Consider the following 24,613-nt stretch of genomic DNA (forward strand, 5'->3'; position numbering starts at 1 on the left):
GATTGGATCAATGGCAGCTTGTGTCACTTGATGTGCCAAATTATTTGAAATAAAGATATAATCTATTCTTGAAAAAGACCTCATTTAGAATATTGTATACAATTCTGGAGGCCGTACCTTCAAAAAGATATAAAAAGGATGGAGTCAGTCCAGAGGAAGGCTACTAAAATGGTGTGTGGTCTTCGTGATAAGGCGTATGGGGACAGACTTAAAGATCTCAATCTGTATACTTTGGAGAAAAGGCGGAAGAGGGGAGATATGATAGAGACGTTTAAATACCTACGTAATGTAAATGCGCATGAGTCGAGTCTCTTTCATTTGAAAGGAAACTTTGCAATGAGAGGGCATAGGATGAAGTTTGAGAGGTGAGAGGATCCGGAGTAATCTAAGGAAATACTTTTTTACGGAAAGGGTGGTAGATGCATGGAACAGTCTCCTAGAAGAGGTGGTGGAGACAGAGACTGTGTCTGAATTAAAGAAAGCTTGGGATAGGCACGTGGGATCGCTCAGAGAGAAAAAGAGATACTGTGGATGGGCAGACTAGATGGGCCATTTAGCCTTTAGCTGCCATCATATTTCCATGTTTACCATGCCAATCTCCCCCATTAAAAGAAACAAACCCAGTTAAACAGGCAATATTGAAAAAATCCTAAAAACAATCAACTGAAAAATGTATTGAATAAAACTGTTTTTAAAAGCTTTCTAAAAACTAAATAATTAGTTTTGATCTTACAGTGAGAAGAAGTTTATTCCAAATAGTCGGAGCTTGATAACTAAAAGAAGCACAAAGCTGAATAGCTTAATTGATTTACCGTAGCTTAATTGATTTTTGTACCATAAGACGCACCTGACCATAAGACGCACCCTAGATTTAGAGGAGGAAAACAAGAAAAAAACCCATTCTGAACCAAATTCTCCCTGCCAGGCTCTGCACCCAACTCCATACTCCTTGCCAGGCGCTGCACCCTGGCCCACCTCCCTGCCCTGTAGAAAAGTTGACTCCTTTGTCTGCAATCACTCCAACTTGGGCTCCAGATGGATCACGGATGGACTTAAAAAAAAAATTCTATGTGTCTGTTTCAATTCTCTTTGAACTTTTCAGTTATCTTAGAAAACCTATCTCATCCTCTGACGCATTAAAAGATGCCACAGTGGCTTTAATTTATATAAAAATTAAATAAATAAATGAAACAGTCAAACTCACCCCTTGATATAGCTCACTTAAGCCATCACAAAAGCAAAGTTTAGGGGAGGAGGGCTTGGCTTCCCTCTTTTTTGGCTCTTTTATGGAGCTTGCAGCTGTTTTAATTTCTAGTCACCTCATTCTTTTGGTTCACGTGCATCGCCCGTCATGTCGTTTGACTCATGCACCACTAGAAAACTTCTCCTCCAGGTAATCAAAGTTAAGCAGAGCGACAACAAACAAAGACCCTGGCACCCCTTCCTGAAGACGAAAGACGAGCAGGGTAGGCATGAAGGACTAAAGGAAACAGAATGCCCTTTATCCATGTTGGACATCAGAGCTGCAACCCTGCCCACGGACTGGGGCAGTGGGGGAGGGGAGAAACAGAAACATAGAGTATGACGGCAGAAGAACCCTTTCTCCCTGGTGCCCCTCTTTCATGCATAACTTTGTAGCACTCCCACCAGTTTGTCACATCGACTTTTGAAGTCAGGTACACTACTGGCCTCGACCACCTGGCGTGGAAGTTTATTCCATCGATTAATCATTCGTTCGGTGAAGAAGTATTTCCTGGTGTCACTATGAAATCTTCCCCCCTTAAGTTTTAGCGGATGCTCTCTTGTCGCCATGGGACATGTAAGAAAAGAGATTTCTTCCTCCACCTCAGTTCGACCCGTGATGAGCCCCCGGTCACGGCATTGCATGCACCCAGTTCTGCTGCCCTTGCCAGAGGAGAGAGAAAGGGGAACTTCAGCGCAGGGATGTGAGAAGCAGCTTCGGAGCGCCCCTGCTCTCCTCACACACCGCGTACGGGAGAAAGAAAAAAATTGACTCTGCCGGCACTTGCAAACGTTGCACAAAAAGTCACCTTGCTTAGGAAGAAAATGAGCCGCTCCACTTCTGGCCACCAGTGCTCCACTCCTCCACTCTGGCCCGGCAACTCCTGGACCATGACAGGGGGTGGGGGTGATAAATTGTTATATTCGCTTCATAAGATACACCCACTTTTCCACCCCCTTTTTGGGGGTGGAAAAAGTACGTCTTATGGAGCAAAAAATACGGTAGGCGATGGAAATTGTAAACGTTGTGTATGACCCTGTCTACCTATTCATTAAGGAAACTAAATCCAGCAAATGAGGAGCTAGGCCATGTAAAATATTACAAACCAATACACAGAGCTTAAAAGTTATCCTAGCAGAAATTGGTAACCAATGTAATTGAACAAAGTAAGGTGTAATCCTTTCATATTTAGGAATCGAGAATATAACTCTAACCGCAGTATTTTGAACACTTTACAATTCTCTTTAGGAGTTTTGTAGTACACCCAAGATAAACTATGTTACAATAATCAAATTGCGAAAGAATTATGCTTCTCCCTCCGTATTTGCGGTGATAGGGGATTAACAGACTCGCAAATAACTTTTTCATATGTTATTCGCGGTTTTCTATAAAAAAACCATTGTGAATATGGTGAAACCCGCGAATAAGACGGTGGGAGACCAGGCCTGTTCCTGAAGGAGAGGTAAAACACGGTGAAGAAAGTGCCGGGAATTGGTGATTTTCTCCGTAAATGCTTGGAATCAGCGATTTCTCTATGCAAGCTGACGTAATTTGGGGGGGAGAGGAGCCAGCGAGCTAAAAACTGCAAATAACTGAAACCGCGAGTCCTGAAACCACGAATTTGGAGGGAGAAGTGTAATGACTGGGCTACAAGTGAAAATGGTGAAATATCAAAACATTTCATCTTAATTTCCTTAACAGCCTGTTAAAAGAATCTGTGTTTAAAGATTTTATATTTTAACATCCAATCTCTATATAGTCCTCATTTGCAGGACTTAATTTGTATCTTCCTTCCTTTTTGCTCCCTCCCCCCCCCCCCCCCCCCGATGTGTTACCCATACATGTTTTCTTTTTTCCTTTAATTACTGTAGTTCATCTCCCCTTCTGTACCTGTATTGAATTTTGTATGTATATATTATTTTGTAATAATCTACCATGGTGTTTTTCCCCCATTTTAAAATTTGAAATATTTGGCATATCAAATTTTAATAAAAACCTGAATAAATGCATGAAGAATCAATTTGCATGCCTAAGTTCTAGGGGGCCTAATTTCACTGGTTCCTGTTTATAACTCTTTATTATACAGCAGCTGCTTAGGGATGGGGATGTTGAGTTTGGGATAATGAAGAGCGGGTGGGGGGGAACTAGGGTCCTGGATTTGGGAATGTACCGAAGAATCACAGTTTGTACTACTGTTCCCATTTCTGCTGTATTTATGGGCAAAATCAATAAAACAAAGAGAAAAAACTATTCATCAGAGAATTGTATATCGGTATTTTTGCAGGGTTTTGGCTTCTGAAATGGCTATTGGAGGAATCTTTAGTACGGTGGTTCCCAACTCTATCCTGGAGCACCACCAGCCAGTCAGGTTTTCAGGATAGCCCCAATGAATATCCATGAAACAGATTTGCATGCCTGTCACCTCATTATATGCAAATCTCTCTCATGCATATTCATTAGGGTTATCCCCAAAACCCAACTGGCTGGTGGTCCTCGAGGACAGGGTTGGGAACCACTGCTCTAGTACAATGATGGCTAAGGGCAGCCTCCCTCCATGTCCCCCAGAGTTCAAAGAGAAGCCCCTTAAGCCCAAAGGGCGATCTTGAGTTCACGTGTTCTTTTTATCACTTTCCACCAGAGACGATCATATGACGAGAGGCCAGATATTGGGAGAACTGAAGACTGATGCCTCCCCTGAGGAAGGAGGAAATGAAGACGCCTCCTCTACAGATAAAGGTAAACCCATTCTGGTCGCTGGGGGGTGGGGGAAGGGTAAGCTCCATTATGTCAGTAAGTGGGTTTGACCTGCTGGTTGAGAGAGGGGTCCAGTTGATTCCTGTTCTAGCCCAGTGCTCTCTGATTGCCAGAAAGCTCTTCAGTATATATCGTGAAGCTTTTAGATCAGACGTTCTATAGAGAGCACAAAGCACCTTGGATTTGGTACGAAAGCTGGGAAGAGTCCAGCATCCAACAGAGCACTGAATCATGGGTGTAGACTGAAAGGGGAGTTTGTGGTGGACAGGGTCTCCTGACTGGGAGATGTACAGGAAGGTCTGGGAAACCTGGATTAAATAAGAAGGGAGGACGATGCCTTCTGACCCGCAGGATCCTGCATGAATCCACATTAGATACCGGGGATGGGGGTTGGTAACCTGCACAGAGCAGAGCAGGATTAATGCATAGGCAAACTAGGTATGTGCCTAGGGTCCAAAAATGTAGGAGGGGTCATCTCGGAGGGGGTGAACCACCACTGTCTGTTTTCCGCATTCCCTGTGTATTGCCCTCTATATGCCAGGAGGAGTCGGTGGTCAGTGAGCAGCAGAACTGCAGCTTCCTCCTTGCCAGCTTTCCTCTGTGGTCGGACCAGTGTGGGGACCTGTTAATGGTAGTTTTAAAATATATTTGTTATGATCAGGAGGCCCAGTGGATGGTTAATCTTGCCCTGCTCACTGGACAGACCAGATGGGTCAGTTTGGTCTTTAAACTAAACTTAGTTTTCTAAACCGGCTCATTAGCCAATTGGACCTCGACTCGGTTAAGATTAAGAAGAGGAAAAATGAAAAAAAACTAGACGAGAAGAGAGCTAAAGCAGGAGAGGTAGAAGTAGTTAATTTCCAAAGTGCTTGGTGAACAGAATTGTCTTCAAAGCCTTCCTGAATGATAAGAAGGGGCCTAAGCTTCGTAACGAGAGCAGCAAGTTATTCCAGAGCTCTGTCAATTTGAAGGAGAAAGAATACCGTAGATTTATTTTTACCCCTAAGGGAGGGAAAGGAGAGTTATAATTACTAACTGGAGCAACATGAAGGAGTTGCAGACCATCATTTTTTGGGGAGGGTGGCGAGCAAAGTGCTCTTTGTTACCCCGTTTTCCTTGCATTATCATTGGTTACCAGTCTGTTGGTTACTGTCTATTATTTAAAGCCATGAATGGAGACAGTCCAGCCTTATCTGAACTATCGCAACCAGGCAAAGAAGAACCCCAATCATAGGCGTCAAACGCACAAAAATGTATGATGGCCTACTGGCCATGCAGGCAGCGAAACTTGACCACCAACTATCCAATCGACTGATCACGACACCAGACTACAAAACTTTCAGAAAAGAAACCAAAACCCTACTATTCAAGAAATCCATCAAGACAAACTAACTCCGCAGGAAGCATTTCAATCCCCCAAAGTAACCCACTCAACTTTGTAACTCTTCTGGAAATGTCCAGATAACCTCTTATGTAATCGGCCTTGAACCGCAAGGTGATGGCAGAATAAAAGTCACTAATGTAATGTAATATAAGTATGTAATGTTATCGTGTCTCATTTAAGTTTTTGGTTTTGACCTGTAAAGCATATTGTAACAAGATCCCTTCTTCCCTGGATGGATTAGTTATAGTGTATGTGTCTAGCAGGGGTCTAAGATCTGCAGCTGAATTTAAACTAGCAGTCCCGGCTCTATCTAGTGCTCTTTGGTTTTACAAGAAAGGGAGTATCTTTTAAAATGTGGCCCCTGCCTTGTGGAATGCTTTTCCACTGGCCGTACGGGCCGAAGGATTTTTAAAACATTTCAAGTGTTAAAATCTTATTCTGCTTTAGTTCTGCCTCCCCTGGGGTTAGTTAGGGCTGTCCCCCATATACCTAATACTCTGGTTTTATATTTGGCTTTTACAGGTTAGTTTGATGTTTCTTTTTGAACCGGGTTTCTTTATGGATGTTTGGTCTTGAGAGAGTACGCATTCCTTTCAAAGACTGGCGCTCTTTTCCTTTTCTGTTACATCTTGTATAAAGCCAAGCAACACAGGAAGTTGGTAAACTGTAAACTATACTCCATCTGTCTCCTTGGGAGGTTTGCAGGAGCCCCGTTAGACTCGGTCGTGCTATTTCATAAGTAACTGGGTCTTTGCCCTGTTTTGTTGTGAGCTGGGGGCACTGATAAGAAACTCAAACAAAGGCCTGTTTCCAAAAGGAGGAGGGATTCCTTTGCATTTCTCTTTTCTCAGGGACTTGAGGGGGCAATAATTTTAGGGCTTTTTTCCCTCATTGTCCCTCCAGGCCAGTCCAGATGTGTAGGTATACCACCTTCTACCAGCAGATGGACACTGAAAGTCTCATGTACATTTGTGATAGTTAGGAATCGACAGTATAGAAAAAGGCAGAAAAACAGAGAGGAGGATTCAAAAAACAGGACAGGGAAGGGGTGAAAGAGTACTAGGGGAAGAGAGGGTTTCTTGAACTTTATCCAATAAATATCTATTTTAATTTTGTGGTTCTGGGGGTGTTTCATCTGTGTTTATCATTAAAACCCAAATGCTCTCCCCAGATCAGTTCCTTTGAGTTTCTGCTGCTTGTAGATGGGATTTAAGTGTCTTTGGTTTGTTGTGGCTCTTTTTGTCCTAAGTAGGGATCCTTCCATTTGAACCTCTTCCTCGGTCAGGGACCTCTTGTGTACACTGTGCCTCTAAGCTCGTCCCAGGGAAAGAGGCGTTATCCCAGGACAAGCAGGCAGCATATTCTTGACTGATGGGTGACGGCACCGACGGAGCCCCGGTACGGACAATTTTAGAGTGATTGCACTCTAAGAACTTGGAAAGTTCTAGCAGGCTGCACCGCGCACGCGCGAGTGCCTTCCCGCCCGATGGAGGTGCGGTCCCCATTTTCTTAGTTTCCGCGGAGCTAAGAAGTTGCACTTTTCAACGGCTGTTGAAAAGATTTTTTTCTGTCGCCTTCCCGCTCGCGAAATCTTTTTGGAAATTATATTTCCTTTTTTTCTTTTATTATTTTCTTTCAAAAAAAAAAAAAAAAACAACAGTTTTTTTTCTTTTTCTTTATTTCGTCGGTTTTGCCACCATCGAGGCCTCGGCCTTCGATTTGGCAGAAGCCGTTTTTCCTTTCATGCCCCCCCAGCCACTTTGAAAAAACGTACATTAAAAAACCGACAAATCCAACAACGTTTGCTTTTCGGTGCCGATATGTCTGACCCTGCGACATCGACACCGGCATCGGCACCACCTCAGTCGGCACCCACTTCGTCGACGCCGCGCGACACCGTCGTCGCAACACTCAGGTAAGCTGGCTAAGAAGCCATCTCCGCTGGAGCGTCCTCCGGTCTCGAAAGCAGCGAGCCCAGTCCTGCCGACCACGAGGCGCCTGCGGAAGCGCTCCGCCCCTATTGATGTGAGTCCCTCGACCTCGGGCTCCTCATCCTCGGGGCGTCGAGCGGCACCACAGGTACCGCAGAAGAAAAAGCGCATTGCAGCCGTCCTGCAGGTGCAGTTCAATGAGCAGTTGCAACAGCTCCTTCCTGCTCTCTTGGCACCGAGCCTTCCAGTCCCAGTCCGGTCTGAGCCACCGGTACCGGCAGTGGAGCAGCCTCTTTTGTCTGCGTCCACTTTGTCGGTACCGGTCCACTCCGCTTCATCGGCCTCAATGCCAGTCCTCGCACCGGAACCGAGAGCTCATCACCAGGCTGTTCAGACTGCGGCACCGGTACAGCCTGTAACATCTCCCGGTACCGTGTCTATGAGGTCGGGTAAGTCGGCACGCAAATCCCGACACCTGGAACCCTCCACTCCGGAGTCTCGAGACCATAGCTCCCATATTAGGGACCCTGATCTGTGGGGTGACTCCGAAGAGCCTTTTCTTTCTGAGGGTGAGTGTTCCTCGGATGAGGATGATCCTGCTGCTCCTGATCCATCCTCCAAACAGGATTCTACATCTTTCACTTCCTTCCTGAAAGATATGTGTGAATCTCTGTCTATTCCTTTGGAGGCTGAGTCTAAAAAATCCAAAGCCTTCCTTGATGCACTGGATTTTGACCAGCCTCCAAAGGAATTTCTCAAACTTCCCCTCCATGATATCTTGAGGGAAACCTTTTATAAGAATCTGGAGACTCCTTTGACCATCCCAGGAGCCCCTCGTAAATTAGATTCTTTATATAAAGTAATTCCTATCCCTGGATTTGATAAGCCGCAGCTTCCGCATGAATCTCTTCTTGTGGAATCTACGCTTAAAAAGTCTACAGGAGCTAGTGTATACGCTTCTGTCCCTCCTGGCAGGGAAGGTAAAGCCATGGACAAGTTTGGTAAAAGATTATACCAGAATGCAATGCTAGCTAACAGATCTGGTAATTATGCTTTCCATTTTTCTTTCTATCTCAAGCATCTTCTTACCACCATGGCTTCTTTTGAAAAGTACCTTTCTGAACGAAAACGACCAGCTTTTCACCACTGCTCGTCTTCTCTCTTCCAGCTTCGTAAGTTTATGGTTCGATCAATTTATGACACATTCGAACTTACCACCAGAGCGACGGCCATGTCTGTGGCTATGCGTCGCCTTGCTTGGCTCAGGGTGTCGGAGCTTGATGTCAACCATCAAGATCGGTTGGCTAATGCTCCATGCCTGGGGGACGAACTCTTTGGGGAATCCATGGATTCTACCACCCAAAAGCTGTCCGCCCATGAAACGAAATGGGATACTCTGCTGAAAACCAAAAAGAAGGCTCCACCGGCGCGGCCTTTCAGACAACAGTCGGCCTATCAACGCCGTTATGTGGCTCGTCCCTTGCCATCAGCTACCCAACAACCTAGGTGTCAACGTCAGCAACAACGACAGACTCCTAGGCCACCACAGCAGCAACCTGTGAAACCTCCTCCACAGCAAAAATCCACACAGCCCTTTTGACTTAGTTCTCCAGGGCATAGCCAGCTTCCTAACATCTGCCCACCTACCTCAACCTATAGGTGGCCGACTTTCTTTTTTCCTCAGCCGTTGGGAAACCATCACCTCGGATCAATGGGTCCTCAACATCATCCGCCACGGCTACTCTCTCAACTTTCAGACACTTCCTGCCCAAAGTCTGCCAAGAGAGTCTGCTTTGAACACTCCTCAGTCTTCCCTCCTTCTTCAGGACGTTCAATCCCTCCTCCTTCTGAACGCCATAGAGGAAGTTCCTCTAGATCAAAAGGGGCAGGGATTTTACTCCCGTTACTTTCTAGTCCCCAAAAAAACGGGAGATCTCAGACCCATTTTAGATCTTCGCGATCTCAACAAATGCTTGGTCAAAGAAAAATTCAAAATGCTTTCTCTGGCCACTCTTTACCCTCTTCTCAATCAAGGCGACTGGCTATGCTCCCTCGATCTCAAAGAGGCATATACTCACATACCGGTCAATCTGGCTTCCAGACAGTACCTCCGCTTCATGATCAATCATTGTCATTACCAATACAAGGTGCTGCCTTTCGGTCTTGCCTCCTCTCCAAGAGTATTCACCAAATGTCTGATTGTGGTGGCTGCCTTTCTACGCTCTCACCACCTTCAAGTCTTTCCTTACCTGGACGATTGGTTGATCAAGGCCAGTTCATCTCAGACAGTGCTCCTGACCACCAACCAAACCATCATGTTTCTACAACTTCTGGGGTTCGAGATCAATCTACCCAAATCTCATCTCATCCCCACTCAGAGACTTCAATTCATTGGAGCGGTGCTGGACACAGTCCGCATGAGAGCGTTCCTGCCGTCCAACCGTCTTCAAACTCTACAATCTCTATGCCAGCAGATGCTTCCACAACGTTCCATCTCTGCCAAGCAAATGATGATACTCTTAGGTCACATGGCCTCCACAGTTCATGTCACACGTCTTCGCACGTCTTCACCTGCGCACTCCTCAATGGACCCTTGCTACCCAGTGGTCCCAAGCGACGGATCCTTGCTCACGACACATATCTGTGACATCATCTCTTCGTCAGTCTCTACAATGGTGGTTGATATCCTCAAATCTCTCCAGGGGTCTTCTGTTCCATCTACCTCCTCATCAACTTGTCATCACCACCGACGCCTCCCCTTATGCCTGGGGAGCTCATTTGAACGAATTCCAAACTCAAGGACTTTGGACAGCCCAGGAAATGAAGCATCACATCAATTTCCTGGAACTCAGAGCGATGTTTTATGCCCTCAAAGCCTTCCAACATCTTCTCTTTCCTCAGGTCCTCCTGCTGTGCACAATCAAGTTGCGATGTACTACATCAACAAGCAGGGTGGAACAGGCTCTCGCCTCTTGTGCCAGGAAGCCCAGAAGATTTGGGCTTGGGCCACAGATCACCAACTATTCCTGAAAGCTATCTACATTCAGGAAGAGCAGAATTCCTTAGCGGACAAGCTCAGCAGAATTCTCCAGCCTCACGAGTGGACACTCGATCCTTTAACTGTACAGTCCATCTTCGCTCAGTGGGGCACTCCTCAGATAGACCTCTTTGCAGCTCCTCACAATCACCAGCTGCCCCTATTCTGCTCCAGACTCTACTCTCCTCACCATCTGGCAGCGGATGCATTTCTACTCGATTGGTCCAATCTGTTCCTGTATGCTTTCCCTCCTCTGCCTCTCATGTTGAGAACCTTGTTCAAGATCAAGAGGGAACGAGCCACCATGATTCTGATTGCTCCACGGTGGCCCAGGCAACATTGGTTCTCCCTTCTACTTCAACTCAGTTCCAGGGAACCTTTTCTTCTTCCACTGTTTCCTTCTCTGCTCACGCAGCAACAGGAGACCCTTCTGCATCCCAACCTCCAGTCTCTGCACCTGACGGCTTGGTATCTCTCGGGCTGACTTCTCATGATACGTTTTTGTCTTAGCCTGTTCGTTCAATTCTGGATGCCTCCAGGAAACCGGCCACTCTGCAATGTTACCATCATAAGTGGACACGGTTTTCTTCCTGGTGTCTTCTTCATCATCATGATCCCACTTCCCTTGCAGTGGAGACCTTGTTGGATTATCTTCTTTCTTTGTCTGACTTTGGCCTCAAGTCTACTTCCATCAGAGTCCACCTCAGTGCTATTGCTGCTTTTCATGAGCCAGTTCATGGAAAACTTCTCTCGGCTCATCCTTTGGTGTCCAGATTCATGCGGGGTCTTTTCAATGTGAAACCACCTCTCAAAGCCCCTCCTGTAATCTGGGATCTCAGTGTGGTTCTTTCCGCCTTAATGAAGCCTCCATTTGAACCTTTGGCTACCGCTTCTTTCAAGTTTCTCACTTGGAAGGTACTTTTCCTTATTGCTCTTACCTCTGCCAGGAGGGTCAGTGAGATCCATGCACTAGTTGCTGATCCACCTTTTACAGTTTTTCACCATGACAAGGTGGTTCTGCGTACACATCCAAAGTTTCTCCCTAAGGTTGTCTCTGAATTCCATCTCAACCAATCTATTGTTCTGCCTGTCTTCTTTCCGAAACCTCACTCTCACTCTGGAGAACAGGCTCTGCATACTTTGGACTGTAAGCGGGTTTTAGCTTACTACTTAGACCGTACTAAGCCCCACAGATCATTCCCTTAACTCTTTCTGTCCTTTGATCCGAATAAATTGGGACGTCCTGTTTCTAAACGTACGCTGTCAAATTGGCTCGCAGCGTGCATTTCATTCTGTTATGCTCAGTCCGGACTGACACTGGAAGGTTCTGTCACGGCCCATAGAGTTCGAGCTATGGCAGCATCTGTAGCTTTCCTCCGTTCAACTCCTATTGAGGAAATCTGCAAGGCTGCTACTTGGTCCTCAGTTCATACTTTTACATCTCATTATTGTCTGGATGCTTTCTCCAGACGGGATGGACACTTCGGCCAATCTGTTTTGCAAAATTTGTTTTCCTAATGGCCATCCTTCCCTCCATCCCTCTTTTTGTTAGCTTGGAGGTCACCCATCAGTCAAGAATATGCTGCCTGCTTGTCCTGGGATAAAGCACAGTTACTTACCGTAACAGGTGTTATCCAGGGACAGCAGGCAGATATTCTTGCGTCCCACCCACCTCCCCGGGTTGGCTTCTTAGCTGGCTTATCCTAACTGGGGACCGTGCGCCTCCATCGGGCGGGAAAGCACTCGCGCGTGCGCGGTGCGGCCTGCTAGAATTTTCCAAGTTCTTAGAGTGTAATCACTCTAAAATTGTCCGTACCGGGGCTCCGTCGGTGCCGTCACCCATCAGTCAAGAATATCTGCCTGCTGTCCCTGGATAACACCTGTTACGGTAAGTAACTGTGCTTTTCTTGCTATCATCTCTCTTGTCTTTCAGCCACCCCCAGTAAGTGGGGCCTCGTTGCAGAGCGCCTGACGGTTCTGTTAAGGAAGTTCTCAGATACCCTGCACCGGCTCCAGGTTTTCCTCTGGAGGTTACTGGAACTGCACATCTTGAAGCTGGTAGCTCTCTACACCGTCTGGGTGGCCCTGCAGGAGGTAAGGGGGGAAATGAGCAGGACTCATCATAAGAGCATCTGCATTACAAAGGTCGTGTCAAGAGCAACGCAGAAGCATGCGGAAATTCTTCAGGGATATAATGGACGATTTTCAAAGCGATTTATTAATGGCTTCTGGCTGGTTAAATGGCTTGTTTGGGGCTAGCCACTAATTTTTAGCAGTACTGAACGAGTTAGTGCTAAAATGAGAACTGGTTGTTATGGTGGTGTCCCAGGCAGTGGCATAGTAAGGGGAGGGTGGACTGCCCCGGGCATCTTCTCTGCCCCCCAGTCCTTCCCTGCCCCTCCCCCACCATAAGTGTGCCATTCCCTTTCCCCCACCAGTATGAGCAGCATCGCCAACCTTCTGCTTGCACCGGCCTTGGCTCTCCCTCTGAAGACTGACATCAGAGGGAATATTGCTACTAGCATGGAATTTTGCTACTCTGGGGATTCTGGAATCTTGCTACTCTTTGGGGATTCTGCATGGAATGTTGCGACTCTTTGGGGGTTCCAGAATCTTGCTAATCTTTAAGATCTGGAATGCTTGAGTACCTGATTGTAAAAACCGCTTAGATAACCTTGATAGGCGGTATATAAAAAAAAAATCCTAATAATAATAATAATAATGTTGCTACTCCTTGAGTTTTGGCCAGGTACCTGGATTGGCCACCGTGAGAATGGGCTTCTGGGCTTGATGGACCGTTGGTCTGACCCAGTAAGCTATTCTTATGTTGTTATGAGAGCCGAGGGCGGCATGGGCAGAAGGAGATGGGAAGGGGCTGGAGAAGTGGGCGGGGTTGCTTCTGTTCCAGGCACCTCCTATTCTCACTACTCCACTGGTCCAAGGGCGGAGTCGGCACTTAGCTGGTTAAATGCTGATATTCAGCACTAAACAGCCAGGTTAACTGGATAAAATAGGACCACCTGAAAGTAAGGCCTGGCTTTATGCCATGATTATCCTGCTTAATTAGCTCCAGAATGCTTTGCCTTGCATTGAATTTCCAGGTTTAATGCCAGCAAACAATAAGAGGGAAATTCTGTAAACAGCGCCTAATTTAATTGGGAAACATCAGTTGCAATGGCAATTAAGACCCTATTAGCGCCTAAATAAAAAGGCGCCAGAATCACGCCTCCAGAAGTGACCTTAAGTGCTGTAAAACTCCCACTTAGGCGCGATTCACGGCAAAGATAGGCACCAGGAACGTAGGCCTTGAAAACCCTGGCCTGTCTTTCCCGGAGGCATGATTTTGTTGCACGGTGCCATTGTGTGATTGATACACGATTGGCAGCCGCTTTTTAAGCAACAACCGATATCAGCGCCATATAAAGAATCAGGGACTAATTGCTGCCAGCTGTCCCATAAGACTCGTATTTAATGGAAAATGATGGCTGGGTGAGTGTCTCTGATATCTGCTGTGTTGCTTGGTACGATTGCCATACCTTGCATTTTTGGTGGCAAAATCTTGATAACAGGAGCTAGGGATGGGGTGGAAAAGGGAAAGTGATGCAACTCCTCTTTCATCCTTCAGGTATCTGTCATGAACTTCCTACTTGTGGTGCTCTGGGCTTTGGCCACACCCTTCTCTCGTTTCCGGCACATGGCCTCCTGCCTCTCCACCATCTGGGTCTCTATCATCATTGTCTGCAAGATGCTGTATCAGCTGAACATCGTCAACCCTGAGGAGTACTCCACCAACTGCACCCAGGTAAGGGACCAAGAAAGAAGCCATGTAGGGTCATTAGGGGTTTCGCCGCTCTTAGATGCCAAAACTTTATCATGCATTATGTGAAGACACATTAAGCAGTGATGAGGGCCCTTTAGAACATGGCCTTGGGAAATGGGAGAAGTCACTTAGTAGGCTGCCTCAGAATCATTTGTAAGCTGCTCCAGGTCCTTACAAGTTGGCTACGTTACAAGTAGAGGCCAACCAAAATTGAATCCACAGCCAATATTCATGATCTTCAGTCGCTCCTGCTTGTGTTTCTTCCAGTCCCAAGATGGCTGACAGGACCTTCTGCAGTAGTCTTGGCAGCCATTTTGGCTGAGGATCTTGTGGGAGCAAGAGCTACTGGGGAACTCTGTTGGCCAGTAGGTTGTTTTAAAGGGGGCTTGGGGAGGGCAGAAGGGTTGGGTTTGAATGGCTGACAGGTCTGTGAGGACCCGCCCTCTTCTGGGGGTTGGAGGTGGAGGCAGAGAGTGATCTCAGGGGAAGGGGAAACAGTTTTGGTTTCAGCCGAAAATGCACAAGCATTTTCAACCAAAACCAAAACCAAAATTCAGTCGGCCTCAAAATGTGTAGTGCATAGCCTAGAAATCTATAAGAGATGGGCTCTGGGTCCTTCTACATATGCACTTATGCCATCATCTTAGGTTTATAAGCGAAAACCAAAAAGAGCTGCCTAATTTCAATACTAGGAGTTAATCCGTAGTTAAAAATGCCAAATCCCCTTGCCTCTCTGTAAGGTGTACCAAATCCCAACCCTGGCTGACCCCTACAATCTACATCTTATGTTTCCGTGCCCGTTCTGCTGAACGCCTTTGGCTCAAATTCCACAAACTGTCTCCACGTCATATTCCTACTGACTTCTTTTCAGTCAGCCTTCTCCCTTGCCAAATAAGACTATTACACCCGTTTGCCTAATTCTCTTGGATCCAGTCCTTGCCGTCTTTTAGCCAAGCCCTCACCTCCAACCTTCCTCTCGCTTTCCCCCCTTCCAAGACAAGGTCCATAGGATTAACCCTAAGTTCTCAATCTGGTCACCTCCCCCTCCCCCGGTTCATCCTGCCGACCATGTCTTTTCTTCCTTCTCTGAAATCACTGAAGAGGAAACTGCTCAGTTTCTTTCCTCCCCAAACCTATAGCTTGAAGCGCTATTTTATCTGTTATATCCTCAATTGCTTTATACAGCAACACTTCCTGATGCCTTCAAACATGCCATAGTTATGCCTCTCCTCAAAAAAACCCTCACTGGACCCTGCTTGCCCTTCAAACTATCATCCGACCTCCTTCCTCCCTCTCTTATCTAAGCTACTTGCCTGGACGATCTGTCATCCCTAGGTATTCTTGGCCTGCTTCAGTAGAGCTTTCACCCTCTTCCATGGAAACTGCTCTTTCTAAAGTCTCCAATGACCTACTCTTGGCCAAATCCAAAGATCTCTATTCTGTCTTCACCTATCTTGATCTATTCGCTGCTTTTGACCTTGATATGTAGTCTTCACTTGGATTTCAGGGCCCTATTCTTTCTTAGTTCTCTTCTTATCTCTCCCATTGCACCTTTAGAGTATGCAGCGGTGGATCCTCCTCCACTGTTATCCCGCTATCAGTTGGTGTTCCTCAGGGATCTGTCTTGGGACCTCTTCTTTTCTCCATCTATACTCATTGCCTTAGTGCTCTGATCTTCTCCTATGATTTTCATATCACCTCTATACTGACCACTCACAAATTAACCTCTCTACACCAGCAACCTCTGCAGGAATCCAAGCCCGGGTCTCAGCCAGCTTGTCCGACATTGCTGCCTGGATGTCGCTTGCATTGGCTACCTGTCACGCGACATGTCGAGTTTAAGGTCTTGAGTTTGATCTTTAAGGTTTTGAGAAACAACTGCCCTGTAGTTTTTAGTTCACTATTCTCCAATTACCAACCAAAGAGAGCATTGCGGTCTGAAAATCAGTTGAACCTTGAAATTCCATCCTTGAGCTTGGTGAGACGAGTAAGAATTCGAGAGTCTAGGGTACAGCTCTGTGGACTTCATTCCCGATTGAGATTAAGCAATTTAGAAGTGAATATGAGTAAATTGTTTCACTTATTGCAGGCAGACTTCTGGTTTGCTGTGTTCTTACAAAATGTTTATCGAGTGTAGTAGTAAAGTGTACATTTTTTTAGGAGATTTTATGTTCGTTTGTTTTGTCATAATCTAACTATGTATATTTTAGTGGGACCTGCTCATAGCTGTGGATGTAGCAGGATATAAAATTTTAAATAAATAAATAAATAAAGATGTCTTGCCACCACTTAAAACTTAACATGGCCAAGACTGAGCTACTTATCCTTTGTCCAAACCTATCTCTCCTTTCCTCTGGCTTTCTATCTCAGTAGATAACACTTGTCATCCTTCCTGTCTCTCTCTCCTTCTCTCTACAAATCCACCAGACCACCAAAACCTGCTCTTTCCTCTATAATATTGCAAAAATCCAACCCTTCCTCTCTGAGCACACTACCAAAACCCTTGTCCACATTCTCATCACCTCTCACCTAGACTACTGCAACCTGCTTCTCACTGGTCTCCCGTTTAACCACATTTCTCCTCTTCAGTCTGTTCAAAATGTTGCTGCACGCCTTATATTCTGCTAGGCTCATGTCACCTCCCTCCTCAAGTTGCTTCATTGGCTCCCTATCCGTCTCCGCTCTTCTTTTTTTTAAAAAAATTCTTTATTCATTTTTAACCAATCATCAAGTGTACAAAATTCATATTAACAATATTAAATAGACCACTTGAACATCTTATCAATATACTTTATAAACATAAAAGCATCCCTCCCCCCACCCTCTCTCTAAGCCCATTATTAATTGTAAGATCATAAACCCTCCAATAGAAACCCTCCCCCCTCTATACTCCTCCCCGGGAACTCTGCTCTATGGGGAAGCCTTTCTTATCTGTGCCCTTCTCCTCCATTGCTAACTCCAGACTACGTCCCTTCTCTCTTGCTGCACAGGCTGCCTGAGTCGGTACCTCAAGCCCCATCCCTGGCATTATTCAAATCCAGTCTAAAAATCCACTTTTTTGAGGTTGCTGTTAACTCATAACCCTCTCGTCCTACAGCTCCCTCTGTAGCCTCCTTGTGACCCTGGGGAGGTCGCTTGACACAGGTACAAAAACTTAGATTGTAAGCCTGCTAAGGACAGGGATAGTATGTGCATATAATGTGTACAGTGCTGCATATTCCTAGTAGCACTATAGAAATTATTAATAGTAGCAGCAGCCTTTCCTATGCTGGTGGTGAAGAGTTCTTATCCTGGACATATGGGCTGGAATAGTTTGTTTCATGCCCTGTGTTTATGGCCAGTCCCATCGTGCTGCTGTTATGATCTGACTGCTCTTCACGTGTTCATGGACTTCAGTTCCCTCCCTTCTTCCCTTGTCTCATTCCAGCCTTACCCAAACAGCACCAACATGGAAGGCGAGGAAATCCTGAACTCCACCCTCTTTCGAGGCCCCATCGATCCAGCTAACTGGTTTGGAATCCGGAAGGGTTTTCCCAATCTGGGCTACATCCAGGTATGGAGACTGTAGGATGAACTGATTCCAGACTCTCCCTTAACTGCCCCGCTGAATGTCTGCTTGATCCCTAATGGTAATCTTCCAGTATTGCTGCTAGGGTCAGGCTGCAAAATGTCTGACTTAGGGAGCCTGCCCCTAGTGGCAATACTGCAGGAGTACTGCTAGGGGTCGTGGCATCCATTTTGCATCCTGTGGCAGTAGGAAGGGGGATTAAGCGGGCCATTGCTTCTGTTTCCATTAGAAACCAGGGAGCCTGGGGGGAGGGGGAGATCAGATGTTTCTTGACTCATAAAATACTGTTTGGTTTAGCCCCAGGTTACACATCCCAGCTATTAAAAATCTCTGATTGTTATAGCAAGTTAAGTCAATTTTTGGTGGAATTCAATTTGTCATATATATAAAATGGAAAAAGTACTGGCATTACAACAAGGTTATATTAACAAATTTAATAAAATATGGAGACCATTGACAATTTATTCCACTGATCAGATATAATAACACATGTATAGAACATATAAAAGGGGTAGGGAGGGAAAACTATTCTAATATTAATATGATATAAATTCTGAAAAAGGGTTTATTTAATTCACATTGTAAGAAAATTTAATGATAATTTCAAGTGTGTTTTTGTATAATTGAATGTATTACATGTATTTCACTTGATGTAAGAATTTTAAAAAAAAAGAATAAAAAATATTTATACAAAAAAAAAAAAGTCCATTTCATATTGTTATGTAGTTTAATTCAATTACATTTTCCTTCTCCCAAGGGTTTAAGGTAGAAGGTGAAGTTTGCTCTATCATTCTCATACCCACCACTCAACGGCACTCATCGTAAAAAGCTTTACGATAACCTCATAGCAACGCATGCAGCAAAACTCGAACCCTCCATAACCAGATTGTTAACCTCAACATCTGACTTCAAAGCATTCCGCAAAGAACTCAAAACGCTACTTTTCAAAAAGCATATTCAAAACACCTAATCTCCTCTTCCACATACACCGACCAGGTTACCCACTCCCTGACACCATATCCTCAACCGACCAAAAAAAAACAAACAAAAAACCAAAAAAAAAACAAAACAAAAACCTAATTCATCCTACCGATTCATATTACCTACCAACGCCTGGAAAAAGATTTGATATGTAATGTAATATAACTGCTTTCATCCAATGTTACCAAGTCTATACTCATTCTGTAACTATGTCTTACCCTAAATGTCATGTACCCTCCTGGAAATGTCCAGCTTCTTCTTATGTAATCCGCTTTGAACCGCAAGGTACAAGCGGAATAGAAATCACAAATGTAATGTAATGTAATGTAATCATGTTATATGTTCCTGAAGGGCTATAAGAATCCAGGCTCTTCAGTTTGTGAGAGTTAATTGTTTGGATTTTGGCGAGTGGGTGAGGGAATTGGAATTTTGACTGTAACTTTGAAATGATTAGGTTAATTTGTTGTGATGTATTTTTTATTTTCTAGTTTGTTAAAGAGTGAGGTTGGGGATAGAGATTTGGTAAAAGAAAAAATATACAACTGCACATTGGATGATCAAGAACTATAGGAACATGTACATTATTAACTGCTGTCTGTTCTGGGGAGGGAAGGAGTCTTTGAAAAAGGGGAGTGGGGTAAAGAGGGAAAAGTTTAAGTTGGGGGCAGGGGTAAAGGGGTTTTTATCTATGTTGTTCGGTGTGTACTTGGGGGAAACTGATCCAAAAATAAAATTAGAAAAATCATCATCTGTCTGTTCATTCTGGCCAGGTACACTCGTGGAATATCTCTGTTTCCTGCAGAAGTTTTACTCCTTGACTAAATGCACTTTTAGCATATAATGATCTACCTTATCCTTGCCATATAATTTGTACTCTTTTGAGCAGGGACGGTGTCCTTTGTGACTCTGTACAGTGCTGTGTACGTCTGGTAACGCTATAGAAATAATTAGTAGTAGTGGTAGGACTACCCTTGTTATCCTCCTTCTACCAGGTCTCTGAGATGCCTGTTATATTTACTTCTTCATTCACTGCTATATATTCTAACCTCCCCATCTTAATTTTTAGGGTTCTATCATTTGAATCTAGACATTTCAAAGTGTGCTTTTTATTTACATTTGTAACTTGCTTAGCAATTGAGAGGAATAATTTGCAATCTTTCAGCTCTGTCTGTCCTTTACGAAAAAGCACCTAGGTTACATTTGCCTTTGTTACAGCTTCTCTGTTGGGATGCCCTAACTTCCCGTCAAAGATACCTGATTGTGAACCTTGCTTCCCTAAGTGACTGTTGGCTTTACCCCAGTTTCTAGTTTAAAAGCTGCTGGTTTTAGTTTAGTGCTAGGAGCCTGGGTCCACTTTGATTAAGCTCTAACCTATCTTTTTCAGAATAGGCTCCTCCCAGCTTCCTCAGAATGGTGCCCAGTTCCTAATATAAATTTAAATCTGTCTTCCCTGTGCCATTATCTGACCCACGCATTGAGGCTCTTGAGTCTCTGGCTTCCTGCAGATGGAGGTTCTGAATTTCAACTTTGTAGCTCAAATCTTATATCTGGCTCCCAAAACCTCCCTCCTGCATCTTCCTAAGGGTGGTTGATCGTTGGAATGATCTTCCACTTCAGGTAGTAGAGGCCAACAACGTGCTCGATTTTAAGAATAAATGGGATAAACATGTGGGTTCACTTCGAGGAAGTGCTTAGGGGGGTGGGTTATTTGAGTGGGCAGACTTGTTGGGCCGACGGCCCTTTTCTGCCATCATACTCTATGTTTCTATGTCATTTGTTTCAACTACACTTCTCCCTCCGTATTTGCGGTTTCAAATATTTACAGTTTTTAGCTTGCTGGCTCCTCCCCTTAAATTACATCAGCATGGATAGAGAAATCGCTCATTCCAAGTGTTTATAGAGAAAATCGCCGATTCTCGGCACTTTCTTCACCTTGTTTTGCCTCTTCTTCAGGAACAGGCCAGGTTTGACGACGAACTTTTACACCTAAAAAGGAAATGCAGACAATTAGAAAGGACATGGAAAAAACAGAAACATAATCACACCAAAGATGAATGGAAAATCCAAATCAAACAATACAACACCAAACTGAAGGAAAAACGAAAAAACTACTACTCCATACTCATCGGCACCGAAAAACCAGACACAAAAAAACTTTTTGACATCGTAAGAAACCTCACTGATACCAAACCATTTCTCGCCACCCAAGGAAACCAAACTCCCACAGCCACTCAATTAGCGGATTATTTCAAACACAAAATCATCACAACCAGATCCACATTCAACAATTCAAGAACCAACATAGAAGAAATACGAATCAATCCCACAAAAGATGAAGCAATCCCAGCAGACAGGATCTGGACAAATTTCCCAAAGATACAATGGTCAGACTTGGACAGGCTTTACAAAAAATACAGCAAATCCTCATGTGACTTGAACAATTGTCCCTCATACTTACTAGCTACAGCTTCCACCAAATTTAAAGCTAGCCTCACACTATGGCTTCAAACTACACTAAGTGAAGGTCATTTCCCACCGGAATTAGGAGAAATCATAATTACACCTATCCTGAAAGATCCCAAAGGTCCTATAGACAATCCTGCAAACTATAGACCAATCGCTTCAATCCCACTATACATCAAACTAACAGAAGGTTTTGTCGCACAACACCTCTCCAACTACCTTGAAGACCATCACATACTAAATCCATCACAATCTGGATTCAGATCTAACTATAGCACAGAAACTCTACTGGTATCACTATTAGACACTGTCCGACAACACCTCAGCAAAGGAAACAAGCTGCTTCTCATTCAACTCGATCTTTCTGCGGCATTTGACCTAGTTGACCATCACACACTACTCCAGATATTAGACGCAATAGGAATCTCAGGTAATGTTCACAAATGGTTCCAAAGCTTCCTCAAAACACGAACATACAAAGTCAAGTCAAAAGAGCACATATCCGATCCATGGTCAAACCCATGTGGAGTACCACAAGGATCACCATTATCACCCATATTATTCAACCTCTTCATAGCATCCCTCGGCATAACCCTAGACGCCCTAAACACAGTATCATTCAGCTACGCGGATGATATAACTATCCTCCTCCCCTTTAACATTCAAGACCCCTTATCCACAAACCACTTGAAAACAATAATGGAAACGGTAGAAAAATGGATGTCAAGTCATAAACTAAAACTGAACTCGGAAAAAACTAAATTCCTACTACTAGAGAAGGAAAAAAAAACATCTTTCACAGAACTAGAATTAAATACAATCAAGTACCCAATTCAAAGTACACTCAAGATCCTGGGAATACAACTAGACAGAAACTGCACAATGCAGTCTCAAATCCACAAAATCATCCAAAGAGCTTTCTTCACAATGCGTAACCTAAGAAAAATAAGAAAATTCTTCAACAAAGATCAATACAAGTTATTAGTACAATCCCTAGTACTAAGTATTGTAGATTACTGCGACAGCCTCTACCTATCATGCCCAAACTACATGATAAAACAACTACAGACTGTCCAGAACACGGCCCTCAGACTCATCTACTCTCTCGGCAAATATGACCACATCACCAACGCATACCTAGACTCACACTGGCTACCAATAAAAGCAAGATCCCAGTTCAAATTCTACTGTCTACTATACAAAGTAACACACGGAACAGCACCCAGCTACCTAAACAACAGACTACACCGTAACCTCTCACACAGATTAAGGAGAACTCAGAGCCTATTCATTTACCCCCCTCTCAATGGAACAAGATGAAAGAAAATATACGACAGCCTTTTAGCGACACAGGCAGCAAAGATTGATGCCACCATCTCCAATCTACTGATCAATTCAACAGACATTAAAGTATTCCGAAAAGAAATCAAAACTCATCTCTTCAAAAAACACTTCCCATCATCATAACCTCACAACAGCACTAGAAAATACTCTCATGACCACCACCACCACCATCATAGCAATACTTCAGAATCCTGACTTTACTATTTCTATTCATCACAACAACCTATCACTATCTACTATTTGCTTTCAATTTCTTCTGGAAATGCCCAGACTAACAATTGTAACTTGACACTTAACTGATTCTATGTACTGCAACGCTACTGGAAATGTCCAGTCTTCTAATTTGTAATCCGCTTAGAACCGCAAGGCACAAGCGGAATAGAAATCACTAATGTAATGTAATGTCTCCCACCATGTTATTTGTGGTTTCACCATATTCACGATGGTTTTTAATAGAAAACAGCGAATAACAAATGAAAAAGTTATTTGCGGTTCTGTTAATCCCCTATCACAGCGAATACGGAGGGAGATGTGTACTGTTATTACTGATTATTTCTACCAGATTATTACTGACTAGTCTTTAAGCCCGTTACATTAACGGGTGCTAGAATAGATGTGTCTTTCTGTCTGTGTTTCTTTATCTCTCTCTCCTTGGCCGCTGTCTGTATCCTTCTGTCTCCCCCTCCCCCCCCCCCTCCCGAGCAAAGCTGTGTGCCCCCAGCACCCACCTCCCCCCCAAATGTCTCTCCATGGCCCTCTTCTGTCTTCCCCCCAGAGCAAAGCTGTCTGTCCCCTTTCCCCTTCTGTCTCCCCCCAGCACACCCCTCCCCCCAAAGCAGCCCCCTATCCCTCTCCCTGTCTTTCCATGGCCCCTTCTGTCTTCCCCCAGAGCAAAGCAGTTTGCCCCAAACACACCCCTCCCCCCAAAGCAGCCCCCTTTCCCTCTCCCGCTGACTCTCTCTCTGGCCCACTTTCTCTGTCTGTCTTTCTGTTCCTCTCCCTGCCCCTGTGTCTTTCTTTCTTTCTGTCTCCCTCCCTCCCGCTGTCTGTCTGTCATTTTTCCCCATTTCCCTGTGCAGCAGCATTTCCATCCCAGTTCACTATGCAGCAGCAACAGCATTTCCCTCCTATCCCCCCTTTCCTGTGTAGAAGCAGTAGCAGCATTTTCCCCCACTCCCCCTTTCCCTACCTTATCTTCCCTGCTCCGTTCGGCCCTTCCCCCTTCTTTTACTGCCGTTGTCGATCTGGCCTGCTCCTGACCCTCCCACCGCTGACAAACCTCGGGGCTCCAGCCGCGTAGGCAGCACTATAAACATGCTGCTTCGCGGCCTTCTACTGGCGATTTCCTCTGCCGCGTCTGTCTCCGATGATGTCATCAGAGACGCGGCAGAGGAAATCGGCAGAGAAGGGCGTGAAGCAGTGTGTTTATAGTGCTGCCTACGCCGCTGGAGCCGGTGCTGCTGCTGCTGGAGTCCGAGGGATTTAGAATAAGGGGACGTATACCTCGGCCTTGATCCGTGCGGCGGCAGCATCTGACCCGGGAGCTGGTTCCCGACCCAACCACTGCCTCCTCGAAAACCCTGAGAGCGGGGAGACTGGCTGCCACTTCCACCTAATTGCCTAGGTCTCTGTCTGTATGGCGGCGTGACAGGGCTCCCGAAACCCCGTCCCGCATAGGGTGATGGAGGGCTGCAAAAACCGCCCGGGCCACTGTTGCTGCTGCCGCCGAGATAAGGGGAATTGGGGGAGCGGTAGGTCTGCCTATACATTTCCTATACCGCATACAAAGGCCGAGAAGAGTCCGTTGGAGGGCAGGGGGGTGCTAGTGGCCAGCAGCGGTGGAGATCAGGGAAGAGCGCGCATGCGCACTTCCTATGTGTGCTACAGCTCACGGAAAACGGACGCACGCATAGGAAGTGCGCATGCGCGGCTTACCGTTTTATTATATTAGATCGCTCACTCTCGGTCCCGCCCTCGGCACCGACTGACTCCAGCCGTCAGCACCGTGCTCCTTCTAGTACAGAGCCTGCAGCCCAGCGTTCTGCCTCCCCAGAGCGGCGTCTGCACTCTGCTTCAGCCAGCCCACCC

General features: G+C 45.2%; 1 protein-coding gene across 3 annotated transcripts in view; it reads left to right on the forward strand.

Annotated features, from left to right (window-relative positions):
- Positions 1–24,613, forward strand: part of PIEZO1 (piezo type mechanosensitive ion channel component 1) — a 400,254-nt gene that overhangs the window by 215,267 nt on the left and 160,374 nt on the right. For all 3 annotated transcript variants that reach the window (XM_033942562.1, XM_033942564.1, XM_033942563.1), the window contains exons 17-20: positions 3,882–3,979; positions 12,283–12,443; positions 13,975–14,151; positions 17,597–17,722. In XM_033942562.1, coding sequence (XP_033798453.1) covers positions 3,882–3,979; positions 12,283–12,443; positions 13,975–14,151; positions 17,597–17,722 — 562 coding nt within the window. The remainder of the gene's footprint in view (positions 1–3,881; positions 3,980–12,282; positions 12,444–13,974; positions 14,152–17,596; positions 17,723–24,613) is intronic.

This window comes from Geotrypetes seraphini, chromosome 4 (genome assembly GCF_902459505.1).
Source record: "Geotrypetes seraphini chromosome 4, aGeoSer1.1, whole genome shotgun sequence".
Lineage (NCBI taxonomy): Eukaryota > Metazoa > Chordata > Amphibia > Gymnophiona > Dermophiidae > Geotrypetes > Geotrypetes seraphini.